Source organism: Scyliorhinus canicula, chromosome 2 (genome assembly GCF_902713615.1).
Source record: "Scyliorhinus canicula chromosome 2, sScyCan1.1, whole genome shotgun sequence".
Lineage (NCBI taxonomy): Eukaryota > Metazoa > Chordata > Chondrichthyes > Carcharhiniformes > Scyliorhinidae > Scyliorhinus > Scyliorhinus canicula.
The window spans coordinates 82,706,946-82,719,485 of NC_052147.1; the positions used below are offsets into that span (position 1 = coordinate 82,706,946).

General features: G+C 42.5%; 1 protein-coding gene across 3 annotated transcripts in view; it reads right to left on the reverse strand.

The window, feature by feature from the left end:
* scfd1 (sec1 family domain containing 1) overlaps positions 1 to 12,540 on the reverse strand; it is a 355,173-nt gene that overhangs the window by 37,132 nt on the left and 305,501 nt on the right. For all 3 annotated transcript variants that reach the window (XM_038781482.1, XM_038781472.1, XM_038781490.1), the window contains 2 exons: positions 7,286 to 7,339; positions 3,238 to 3,290 (listed from right to left, as the gene is read on the reverse strand). In XM_038781482.1, the coding sequence (XP_038637410.1) occupies positions 3,238 to 3,290; positions 7,286 to 7,339 (107 nt within the window). The remainder of the gene's footprint in view (positions 1 to 3,237; positions 3,291 to 7,285; positions 7,340 to 12,540) is intronic.

The window sequence follows — 12,540 nt, forward strand, 5'->3', positions numbered from 1 at the left end:
TCTCTGGGAAGCCAGGGAGGAGATTGCAGAGCCTTTGTCCTTGATCTTTATGTCATCTTTGTCGACAGGAATAGTGCCAGAAGACTGGAGGATAGCAAATGTTGTCCCCTTGTTCAAGAAGGGGAGTAGAGACAACCCTGGTAAATATAGACCTGTGAGCCTTACTTCGGTTGTGGGTAAAATGTTGGAAAAGGTTATAAGAGATAAGGTTTATAATCATCTTGAAAAGAACAAGTTGATTAGCGATACTCAACACGGTTTTGTGAAGGGTAGGTCATGCCTCACAAACCTTATTGAGTTTTTTGAGAAGGTGACCAAACAGGTGGATGAGGGTAAAGCGGTTGATGTGGTGTATATGGATTTCAGTAAGGCGTTTGATAAGGTTCCCCACGGTAAGCTATTGCAGAAAATACGGAAGTATAGAATTGAAGGTGATTTAGCGGTTTGGATCAGTAATTGGCTAGCTGAAAGAAGACAGAGGGTGGTAGTTGATGGCAAATGTTCATCCTGGAGTTCAGTTACTAGTGGTGTACTGCAAGGATCTGTTTTGGGGCCACTGCTGTTTGTCATTTTTATAAATGACCTGGAAGAGGGTGTAGAAGGATGGGTTAGTAAATTTGCAGATGACACGAAGGTCGGTGGAGTTGTGGATAGTGCTGAAGGATGTTATAGGTTACAGAGGGACATAGATAAGCTGCAGAGCTGGGCTGAGAGGTGGCAGATGGAGTTTAATGCGGAAAAGTGTGAGGTGGTTCACTTTGGAAGGAGTAACAGGAATGCAGAATACTGGGCTAATGGCAAGATTCTTGGTAGTGTAGATGAACAGAGAGATCTCGGCATCCAGGTACATAATTCCCTGAAAGTTGCCACCCAGGTTAATAGGGCGGTTAAGAAGGCATATGGTGTGCTAGCCTTTATCAGTAGGGGGATTGAGTTTCGGAGCCACGAGGTCATGCTGCAGCTGTACAAAACTCTGGTGCGGCCGCACCTGGAGTACTGCGTGCAGTTCTGGTCACCACATTATAGGAAGGATGTGGAAGCTTTGGAAAGGGTTCAGAGGAGATTTACTAGGATGTTGCCTGGTATGGAGGGAAGGTCTTACGAGGAAAGGCTCAGGGACTTGAGGTTGTTTTCGTTAGAGAGGAGAAGGCCGAGAGGTGATTTAATAGAGACATATAAGGTAGTCAGAGGGTTAGATAGGGTGGTCTTTTTCCTCGGATGGTGATGACCAACATGAGGGGACATAGCTTTAAATTGAGGGATGGTAGATATAGGACAGATGTCAGAGGCAGTTTCTTTACTCATAGTGGAGTAGGGGTGTGGAACGCCCTGCCTGCAACAGTAGTAGACTCGCCAAATTTAAGGGCATTTAAGTGGTCACTGGATAGATATATGGATGAAAATGGAATAGTGTAGGTCAGATAGGCTTCAGATGGTTTCACGGGTTGGCGCAACATCGAGGGCCGAAGGGCCCGTACTGCGCTGTAATGTTCTATGCCTTCTGATTCTATATCGCTCCTTGCTATCGATTTAATTTCATTCCTTACTAACATTGCAAACCCGCCCTCTTTGCCCATCTGCCTGTCCTTTCGAGAGGACACATATCCTTGGATATTTAGATCCCAGCCCTGATCCCCTTGCAGCCACGTCTTTGTGATGCCCACAACATCGTACCTGCCAAATTCAATGTGCGCAACAAGCTCATTTACCTTGTTCCATATACTGCGCGCATTAAGGTACAATACCCTCAGTCCTGCATTGACCAACTCCATTCTCACACTTGTCACCTTTTTTGCTCTGCCTGAGGGTGATGTTCTATTATTTTTGTTCTCTATTTCCCCTTTAGTTATGACACCTTCTAAGTTTACGCTCTGGTTCCCATTCCCCTGCCATATTAGTTTAAATCCTCCCAAGTGACACTAGCAAATCTCCCAGCCAGGATATTGGTGCCCTTCGAGTTTAGATGCAACCCGTCCTTTTGGTACAGGTTGCACCTGCCCTGGAAGAGACCCCAATGGTCCAGAAATCCGAAACCTATCCTAAACTCTGACGTTTCCCATATGTCAAGTATTATTATACAATCATAGAATTTACAGTACATGAGGTCAACCAGCCCTTCTTAAGCCCACACCTCCTCCCTATCCCCGTAACCCAGGAACCCCACCTAACCTTTTTGGACATTAACTTTTGGAGCTGTGAAGGAATAGTGCTAACCACTGTGCTACCGTGCCACCCATATTACTTGGGAACAGCTCAAAAAAGTTGCATTTTATTAAAAACCATCCCACTTAATTTCATCAGAAATAAACTCAAGCTCATACATCAAAATAAAAAAAAATGTTATGTGCATGCCAATTAATTTCTCTCATAGTATCATAGAAATTACAGTGCAGAAGGAGGCCATTCGGCCCATCGAGTCTGCACCGGCTCTTGGAAAGAGCATCCTACCCAAGCCCACGCCTATCCCCATAACTGAGTAATCCTACCCAACACTAAGGGCAATTTTGGGCACGAAGGGCAATTTAGAATGGCCAATCCACCTAACCTGCACATCTTTGGACTGTGGGAGGAAACTGGAGCACCCGGAGGAAACCCACAGAGAACATGCAGACACCCCACAGACAGTGACCCAAGCCAGGAATCGAACCTGGGACCCTGGAGCTGTGAAGCAATTGTGCTAACCACTATGCTATCATGCTCCTGCAAATCTGCAGCATTTCTGAAGTTACATTTTTGTGAAAAGTGTTCAAGAATTATGTTAAACCAGTGTTCTTTTTAATTTGATGTACAGCAAGAGGTAAACCTATTGAGGAATTCCGGCTTTTATCCCTATCTTTATGAAACTGCATATTTTTCCAAAGGATATTTCGCTAATTCATCGTTATCACACAATCAGAAAAGTTTTTCTCCCCTTTACTGAAGATGAGAATGAATGTTGTGGTATGATCCCACTGGTGTCGGTAGATCTTTGACATCTCTTTATAATGGCCATTCCTGAAATGGTGAACATGTGCAGGCATATCACGTCTGAATCCCACTGTCACTGACTATATGTCCACAAAGGCACACATTTTTGATTAGCTTAACTGCATAGCAGTCAGGAATGGGAACCATGAGTGATTTCCCCATTAAAACTACCACTGCACAAATGTTGTTGACTTGTAACATTTGTCCCATTCTATGCTCTTTGGATGTTGCCTATATTTGCTGTTAAGTAGTAAATCATATTGAACTTACCTCTCACTGCCGCGAAGAATCTTTGGATCAAAATATCTGTAGTCATCAGTTTCCTTTAACAATAACATTTCTGAATTTAGTCCAAAGCAACAATTATTGAATGAAAGGAATTGTTTGGGTGTGTGCGCGTGGTGGTGGTGGTGGGGGGGATGGGTGGAGATAATGATGGTGGAGAGGAGGGGAATTGGTGGAGGAAATAATTTTGCAACATAAATATGGTTGCATTTTGTTGACATGCAACTAATAATCATTAATAATCTTCAACTTGACTAGTGCAACATCAGGACATTTCTCTCTACCAAAACTGGACTGGCAATTTGCTTGTTTACATGTGCTGACCAACTTTGCGACAAAGTCACAGAAAGGAAGGTACAGTTAACTGTTAAGATTTTCACTTTTGAGCTCCAGTTTAAACGTTTCAGAAACCTAAACTTTCACAACCTTTAAACGAAAGATTTTCTTCAAATTAAAAATGCCTTGATTCATGACATCAACATGTAAAATGAGAATTGATCATGGACCACTGGCCACGGAAACACAGACTGTGCAGTAAGCGGATGTTCAATTCATTCCACAGATGGTCGGATCAGCAACCCATCACTAAAATATTCATTACACATCTCAAAAGACTTCCTTAGTTATATTAGATGCCAGGAATTGAAGCATCTGTTGCAATCTGTTGGTTAATTTAAAAGTCGCTGCACCCAACTGATCAGTCGGGGTACAGTAATTAAAATAAAACATACAAAACAGTCACCATAATCAGTGGCTTAAGTTTAAACAAAAGTCAAGTTTATTTTGCTCCTTATTTGAATTCCCCAGATCAGAGCATGAGTGTAACGTGCTCAGAACTCTGTTCATGCAAATGCATGGCAGTGGTCTGGGAAGACTTTCCAATTGTTCCTATCCTCCAGTGAGGTGAGGCTGATTTTTCTAGGGGCTTGATCTAACGGACACGTTGTGCTGGGTGCGAATCTGCACGAGCCAGTTAGATTGTGGGAGGGGCTGAAATTGGCAACCATGCGGGGTGATCAGTTTCCGATCTAACCGACCTGCTCCCATTGGCGACATCCAAATCCCGCCGTGACGTGGCAAGAAATCAATAATCATCAATTAAGGCCGATCCCCATCCCATTAACAGGAAGGACCCCCCTATTGAACAGCCTCCCGTGACCTAAACAGCTCCCAAGCGAGCGGTCACGTAGGCGCCAATCAGACCATGACCACCACCGGAAGTTTGTGGTAAATTAATTTCAATGCCAATGTGATGCTAGGCCGTACATCACAAAGATGGCAGATCATGTCAAACAGCATGTCCCCTTGGTTGTTCATAATCGGCCCTTGCTAAAAACCCAAAGAAACAGTGATCAAAGTTAGACGTGTTTCTTTGATTGGACAGCATTTGTTAAACAATCCGGAATGTGCTAGGAATTACACTGACAACCAATTCAAGATTATTGGTTGGGCTCGCGTTGTGGCTCACTTACGCATGCTAGGTGCTATATACACAGGGGCCTGTTCTTTGCAGACAGAAAGCACATTTACACACATTGCATCCAGTTCAACGAAACAATTATCTGGTTCATTCCCTTGGGCAATACCTTGACTCATGAAGGCTCCGCCTTCTCAACCTTGCCTCTTGCAAGGTTAAATCACCAACAGTTAGCTCTCCCCCTCAAAGGGGAAAGCAGCCTCTGGCAAACTGGAACTATGGCAACTTTACTTACTTTTACCTTGCCTGGACTCAACTTGTTTGGTTTGAATTTAAACAAAGCTTGGCAGTTAACTGCCAGTTATCAGTGAATTGGAGCATTCTCCAAGCAAACATCTACTAATCATAGAACATTTACCCACCAATTAGCACTCTCCTCTCATGAAATTTAAATTGATGTTCCCCTTATATTTTGTATTTTTGTAAACATGTCTTTTTCAGTAATATTCAAGTTCTGTACTACCAAATTACTAGATTATCAATTCCACCCACCTACCTTCAATGCAACACTGAAATCTGACATTGAACCCTATGATTATATGGAACATGACACAATGAAGGTATTTCACACAAAAGGTTATTGGAAATTTGCAACCGTTGGCCCCAAACAACGTGAACACCAGTCAAGCACATTTTAGAACAAACAACAATCGATAAGAATTTTATTAGATGAAGGGTATTGTGAAGAAAGCTGTCATTATTTTTTATATTTTGGGGGGTTTAATGTGTTATTCTGTGAAGCAGATTTGTGGCTGTGTGTGAACGTGATTTCAATTAAACTGGGGACTGGTTGTGTATAAAGATGAGGACTTGAAAGTCCAGGTGTGTAAGGTAGGATTTGAAGTAAATACGGCTGTGTTGAATTTTCTAGAAGTAAAATTAGTAGAAATTTGCATTAGGAGATAAAAGGGCATTTGTTGTGTTCAGTTGCAAAATTTCAGAGGGAAGTAAAATGAGGTGTACAACTTGGAGAAAGTCATAAATAACTAAGGCAAGGTTGTTGGAAGTTTATTTTACCCAAAAGTGGGGGCAGTGGGCAGAACATGAAATATTTTCATATTCAGGGAAAGGTGAGTTTCAAAGAAGGATAAGGACAATGGATAAAAAGGAAAGGTACTTAAGGAGGCATATAAGAGCTTTGTTGGGAGTGACCATATTAAATCTCCTGGAGTGCTGCTCTTTGCTGGAAAAAGAACTCTGAAGAAACAAAGTGAAGCAACCTTTAGTCAACCCAGAAAAGTTTCAGCTTTCCAGAAAACAGGGTTGTGTTTTAAAATCTCTTGAATTTCTACAGGAGACTGGATGAGGGACCCTGTGACATACCTTCCCTACAGCAACAATGGGTTTGCCTTGTGGTAATAGTACTAGATTTTATAGATCAAATATTGATAAGGGATTGTTGCCTAAAGTACAGTAGTGTTCTTTTGTGAGTCTAACCAAGTAGGAAGTCATTTTGGGGAAATGTTCTATAATAACTGCATAAACATAATCTTGTACAAGTTTTCCTTTCCTTTGTTAATAAATCTTGTAATTTAATATTTAAAATTTCCAAAGTGCCACGAAGTGCATATTCCTGTGGTCATAATATTAAAAAATTGTTGTGATAAGTTTGACAAGTTTCCTTTAGGATTAGGTTCGCGTGGAAATTACCGCCTGTCGGATCATAACAATAGAAAGACAAAGACCAACACAGCACAGGAACAGGCCGTTCGGCCCTCCAAGCCTGCGCTGACAATTGTACCTGCCTAAACTAAAACCGTATGCACTTAGTTCCGTATCCTTCTATTCCCACCCTATTCATGTATTTGTCTTGATGTCCCTTAAATATCGCTATCGTACCTGCTCCCCACCACCTCCCCAGGCAGCGCCTTCCATATATTTACCACCCTCTGTATAAAAAAAAACTTGCCTTGCATATCTATTTTAAATTTTTTCCCATGCACTTTAAACATGTGTCCCCTCGTATCGGACTCTCCTATCCTAGGAAAGAGCATCTGACTATCCACTCTGTCCATGCCACTCATAATTTTGTAGACCTCTATCAGGTCGCTTCTCAACCTCCATTGTTCCAGTGAGAACAGACTGAGTTTATCTAACCTCTCCTCATAGCTAATGTCCTCCATACCAGACAATATCCTAGTAAACCTCTTCTGTACCCTCTCCAAAGCATCCACATCCTTCTGGTAGTGTGGCAATCAGAATTGTACACAATATTCCAAATGAGGCCTAACTAAGGTCCTGTACAGCTGCAACATTACTTGCCAATTTTTATATTCAATACCCCGACCAATGAAGGCCAGCATGCCGTATACCTTCTTGACCACCTTATCCACTTTCAGTGATCGGTGGACATGCATTTGAGCAAGGGTAGATAAATTAAATTGAGGTATAAATTAGGTATGATTCTGTAATGGTGGAACAAGCTTGAGGAGTTAAATGACCTACAGCCCTTTCCTGTATTTCTATATTTTTGAGTGAAGCACAGATATCGGGATAATTTTAAATTTCATCTTTCCTTTCTGATCTTACAATTTTAATGTCAGGAATGTTACTCACAGGATTTGATTTCATCTCTATGAGGTTGTCCAAGATACGAGTCACTGGTAGATTCTGTAAAGGAAATAATCAGAAATATATTAGTTATTGGGCATGATGAATGGTGGTGAAATATTCATCAAGGTTTCAGTAGACCAACTAAATTCCTTTGATTAAGATTATTTATTAATCTTAGTCTCTATATTGTATGAACCATATTACTGATATTAGAAGGTTCAATAACAAGGACCACATCATGTTATTTGGTCAGTGTAGATACAATCCCACAACAACATGTGGTCAGGCTGGCAAGGCACATATGCCAGGAACACAAATAACCATGAGGATCTGCTGGAAATGATACTGGCCCTCTGTAAGGGCATTCAAGTAAACGTTGTAGTGATCCTCACTGGAGTGTGTACAGAAGGGGCTGATGGGAAATGGAAATACCACCAGGGGGCAGCACGGGGACATATAAGAGTGATGCCGAAGGCCCTCCCCCTCACTTTGGCTGAACAGACGGTGAGGAGAACAGGGACGGAAGTGAGCTCAGGGCTGCTAGTGTGGTCAGGCTGAGTTGCAGAGCATAGAGAAGTGTAACCTTTACAAGTGCAGTTCTGTAAGTAAGAGCTCACGCAATCATTTAAGTTGTGTAGCACAATAAACCTTCCTTCAACTACTGGACAACTTCTAGTATTCTTTCCAGTAACATAACAAACGTAAAAACTCGTTATCGCTGTATTGACTTTGTGATTACCCACTCACGTTTACACAAAAGAACAAGACCATGCTATGAATCTGTAACTAACTTCCAGACATACAGCAGGACTATCAGACTCTGTAATGAGCTGATGGCTGGTCAGATGAGGGTGTTTCAGAGGAAAATGGGCCTTGATTGAATCGCCAGGGATAACCAGAAGTATCCTGTTTTTCCCATTAACAGGTTGGGGTGAGGATGGGACAATGGCCAGTTGTGAGCGTTTACTCAATGCTCGCAGACCAGAATAAAGAAAGGAACATCAGAACCGATCTTGAGCGATAACGTGGGAGTCCCCCAGGCACAACCATCGCAAGGAGACAAGACCCTGGGTTTCAAAGCCCAGAGAAGACATCCATATTGAGTGATCGTCGCCGTGGCAGCTTCCTTCACGAATTGTGGGTAAAACCTAAAGCTCAGCTGTGAGTCTGAGTCGCACTTTGTTGAGTGAGAGAATTGTGAATAAAATAGCGTGAACCTGTTTTATCCTTCGTTCATCTCGCTAATAAGGGCACCTGGGTAAAACATTTGATTAATACACTGGTCGAAATATCTGAGGTTTTACAGGTACAACAAATGGTACAGTGGTTGCTGGCACCTACTACAATTTCTACTGATTATACCTCTCCCAGAAAAAGGAAATAAAACCAAAATAAAACTCACTTGTTTTGAGTTTAATACAACACGAACAGCAACAATTTGTATTAATTCAGCACTATTAATGTTGGAAAATATCACAAGGAACTTCATGATATGTTCCTGAACATAATTTGACACTGAGTCCCATCTGGGTATATCAGGATGGATGACCAAAATGTGCATCTTAATGAGGTCAAGAGGTTGAGGGAGGAAATTCCAAAGTTTATGGCTCAGCAGCTATTGCCAATGGTGGAATGATTTGAGGCCAATATTTGAGGAGCAAAGGATATTGGGGGGGGGGGGTTGTAGGACTGGCTGGAGGTGATTTCAATCAGATCAAAGCCATGGAGGAAGTTGAAAATAAAGATGACATTTTAAATTTGAGGAATTGTAAGCTATGCAATCTGGAGCTAATGGAGACTTGGTGCGAATTTGGACTTGGGCAGCAGGGCTTTGGATGACTTCAAGCTTACAGAGGGCAACATATGGGAGGTCAGCCAAGAGTGCATTAAAATAGTCAAGTCTAGGTAACAACAACATGGATAAGGGTTTCAGCAGCTGATTAGCTTAGGCAGGGGCAAAGTCCAGCAGTGTTACAGAGATGGAAATAGGCAGTCCTGGCAATAGTGAAGATCTGTGGTCAAAAGCTCCTATTCAAGAGAAATGAGAGACCAAAGTCAGTATCAGCCTTGGATAGTTGCTAAGGAGAGAAATGGGAGTCAGTGGCTGGGGAACCATGTTTCTGACAGGGACTGAAGACAATGGCTTCGGTTGTCTCACTATTCAGTTGGAGAAATTCAACAAGGACAACAAGGAGTCTGACAATTTAGAGATATGTGCTGTCACTGAACATATGGAAACTGATGCTCTGTTTCCTGATGATGTCACCGAGGGAGATAACAAATAGGAGGGGGCCAAGGATAGATTTCTGGGGTTCACCAGAGGTAACAATGCAGGAACAGGAAGTGAAGCTATTGCAGTTGCTCCGGCTACAATTAGGTAGATAGGAATGGAAGCAAGTAGTAGGTGAGTGCAGTGCCACACAGCTGAACAACAGGAGAGGTGTTGAAGGAGGGTGATGTGGTCAACCGGATCAGAGGCTACAGTCAAGTCAAGAAGGATGAGGGGAGTTAGTTTACTTCTGTCACAGTCAGAAAAAATGTAATTTGTGATTTTCATGAGGGGTATTTGCTATTTTCAAAATAATACGGTAAGTGATTTTGTATTCTCCAGATCCTATCAAAAATGGATTATTCACCATTTCCTAAAACGTTTATGCAAAATTTGATAACTTCGGCAGCAATTCTGGCCATGTGAGGTTTGGAAATCCATGTGACGTGTTCTTTCTCAAGCATGTGAAAAACACATCTAAACCAATCAGCATTAGTTAATTTCATTATAATTAATTTTGTTATCCCAAACATCAACAATATACCAAATTCTTGCATCTGTAGACACTTCATGGTGCTGTGGGTTTATTAACTTTATCCCATTTACAATTACAAGGGGTCACGATTTAAAGGTGAGAGGGGGAAAGTTTAAGGGAGATGTGCGTGGGAAGTTTTTTTACACAGAGGGTGGTGGGTGCCTGGAACGCATGGCCAGCGGAGGTGTTAGAGGCGGGCACGATAGCATCATTGAAGATGCATCTAGACAGATATATGAACGGGCGGGGAACAGAGGGAAGTAGATCCTTGGAAAATAGGCGACAGGTTTAGATAAAGGATCTGGATCGGCGCAGGCTGGGAGGGCCGAAGGGCCTGTTCCTGTGCTGTAATTTTCTTTGTTCTTTGTTCTATGCCCACACTTATAATAAAATTGCCTCTAAATTTTCAGTGATTAAATCCTCCCAGTTTTGGTACTTTAGCACTTCAGTTTTGTGTCACCCAATGTTTCAAGCTGCATTGCAGAGAAACACCTATGCCCCAAATATTCCTCTCCTCCCACATTACTGCATTTCTCAGTGTAAGTAATATTGTGTATTGTATATGATAGATGATATGGCTAAATTAATACAAATAATTGATCATTCTTCCTTCAAGTAGAAATGGCTTTGAATTTGATCTATTCTGAGTGAAGGCTCCACAGTTAATCCTATTAATTCGCGACAAATTACAACTTATGACTTTCCTGGGTGGCCACAGTATTTTTGTAAATTCTTTTATTTTGTAACTAATAAAAAAACAAATTACGCAACCTCTCAGGATATGTTCAAGGTTTCCTTGATGATTGTCTTGGCAACATAAGAACTAGGAGCAGGAGTAGGCCATCTGGCCCCTCAAGCCTGCTCCACCATTCAATGAGATCATGGCTGATCTTTTGTGAACTCAGCTCCACTTTCTGGCCCGAACACCATAACCCTTAATCCCTTTATTCTTCAAAAAACTATCTATCGCTACCTTAAAAACATTTAATGAAGGAGCCTCAATTGCTTCACTGGGCAAGGAATTCCATAGATTCACAACCCTTTGGGTGGAGAAGTTCCTCCTAAACTCAGTCCTAAATCTACTTCCCCTTATTTTGAGGCTATGCCCCCTAGTTCTGCTTTCACCCGCCAGTGGAAGCAACCTGCCCGCATCTATCCTATCTATTCCCTTCATAATTTTATGTTTCTAGATACTCATTCCAAGAAATTCTCTAACTCAATGATTCCCTGTTTGTCTTTGTGTTATTTCTACCAGTAAAATGATGATGCTCCAACAGTAGCTTGATCCAAATAGGAAAAGTGACTTTTCAGAGGCTTTCACAAGCTCATCAGCATTTAGTAACACATTTATAAAACACAACAGACCAAGCTAAAATAATACAACAATCCTCAATGAATAAGTTTTGTTTACTCTAAAACTCGATTGACACGACTGAAATATAGGGCTGGGTTTTTGTTTTGGGGTTCAGACACTGCCGTTGTGTAAATTTTCAAGACCCGATCAATGCACTTAAGAGCAGGGGAGTACCCGCTCAAGAGGTTTTTGAAATGTTCACTGTTTTTTAAAAATAAATTTGGACCACCCAATTCATTTTTCCAATTAAGGGGCAATTTAGCATGGCCAATCCACCTACCCTGCACATCTTTTGGGTTGTGGGGGCGAAACCCAGGCAAACATGGGGAGAATGTGCAAATTCCACATGGACAGTGACCCAGAGCAGGGATTGAACCTGGGACCTCGGCGCCATGAAATGTTCACTGTTAAAAAGGCCACAACTCAGGCTATGGAGGGGCATCCCATCCACTGGATGGTCATGGTGGGCGTGAGGGTGTGAGAGGAACGGATCACAGTTCCTCCCTCTCTATACTGCAGGGAAGCCCTCTCCATCTCTTGAAGTGTTTTAGCCTAATCCACAAGTTGGCGAGAACATTTCAGGGGGCAGCACGGTAGCATGGTGGTTAGCATCAATGCTTCACAGCTCCAGGGTCCCAGGTTCGATTCCCGGCTGGGTCACTGTCTGTGCGGAGTCTGCACGTCCTCCCCGTGTGTGCGTGGGTTTCCTCCGGGTGCTCCGGTTTCCTCCCACAGTCCAAAGATGTGCGGGTTAGGTGGATTGGCCATGCTAAATTGCCCATAGTGTCCTAAAAAGTAAGGTTTGGGGGGGGGGGGGGGTTGTTGGGTTACAGGTATAGGGTGGATACGTGGGTTTGAGTAGGGTGATCATTGCTCGGCACAACATCGAGGGCTGAAGGGCCTGTTCTGTGCTGTACTGTTCTATGTTCTCTACTGAATGGCCTCAATAGAACATCTGATCAGCATTATCATAGAATCATAAAATTTACAGTGCAGAAGGCGCCCTTCGGCCCATCGAGTCTGCACCTGCCCGACTTAAGCCCACGCCTCCACCCTATCCACGTAACCCAGTAACCCCACCTAACCAGTTTGGACACCTA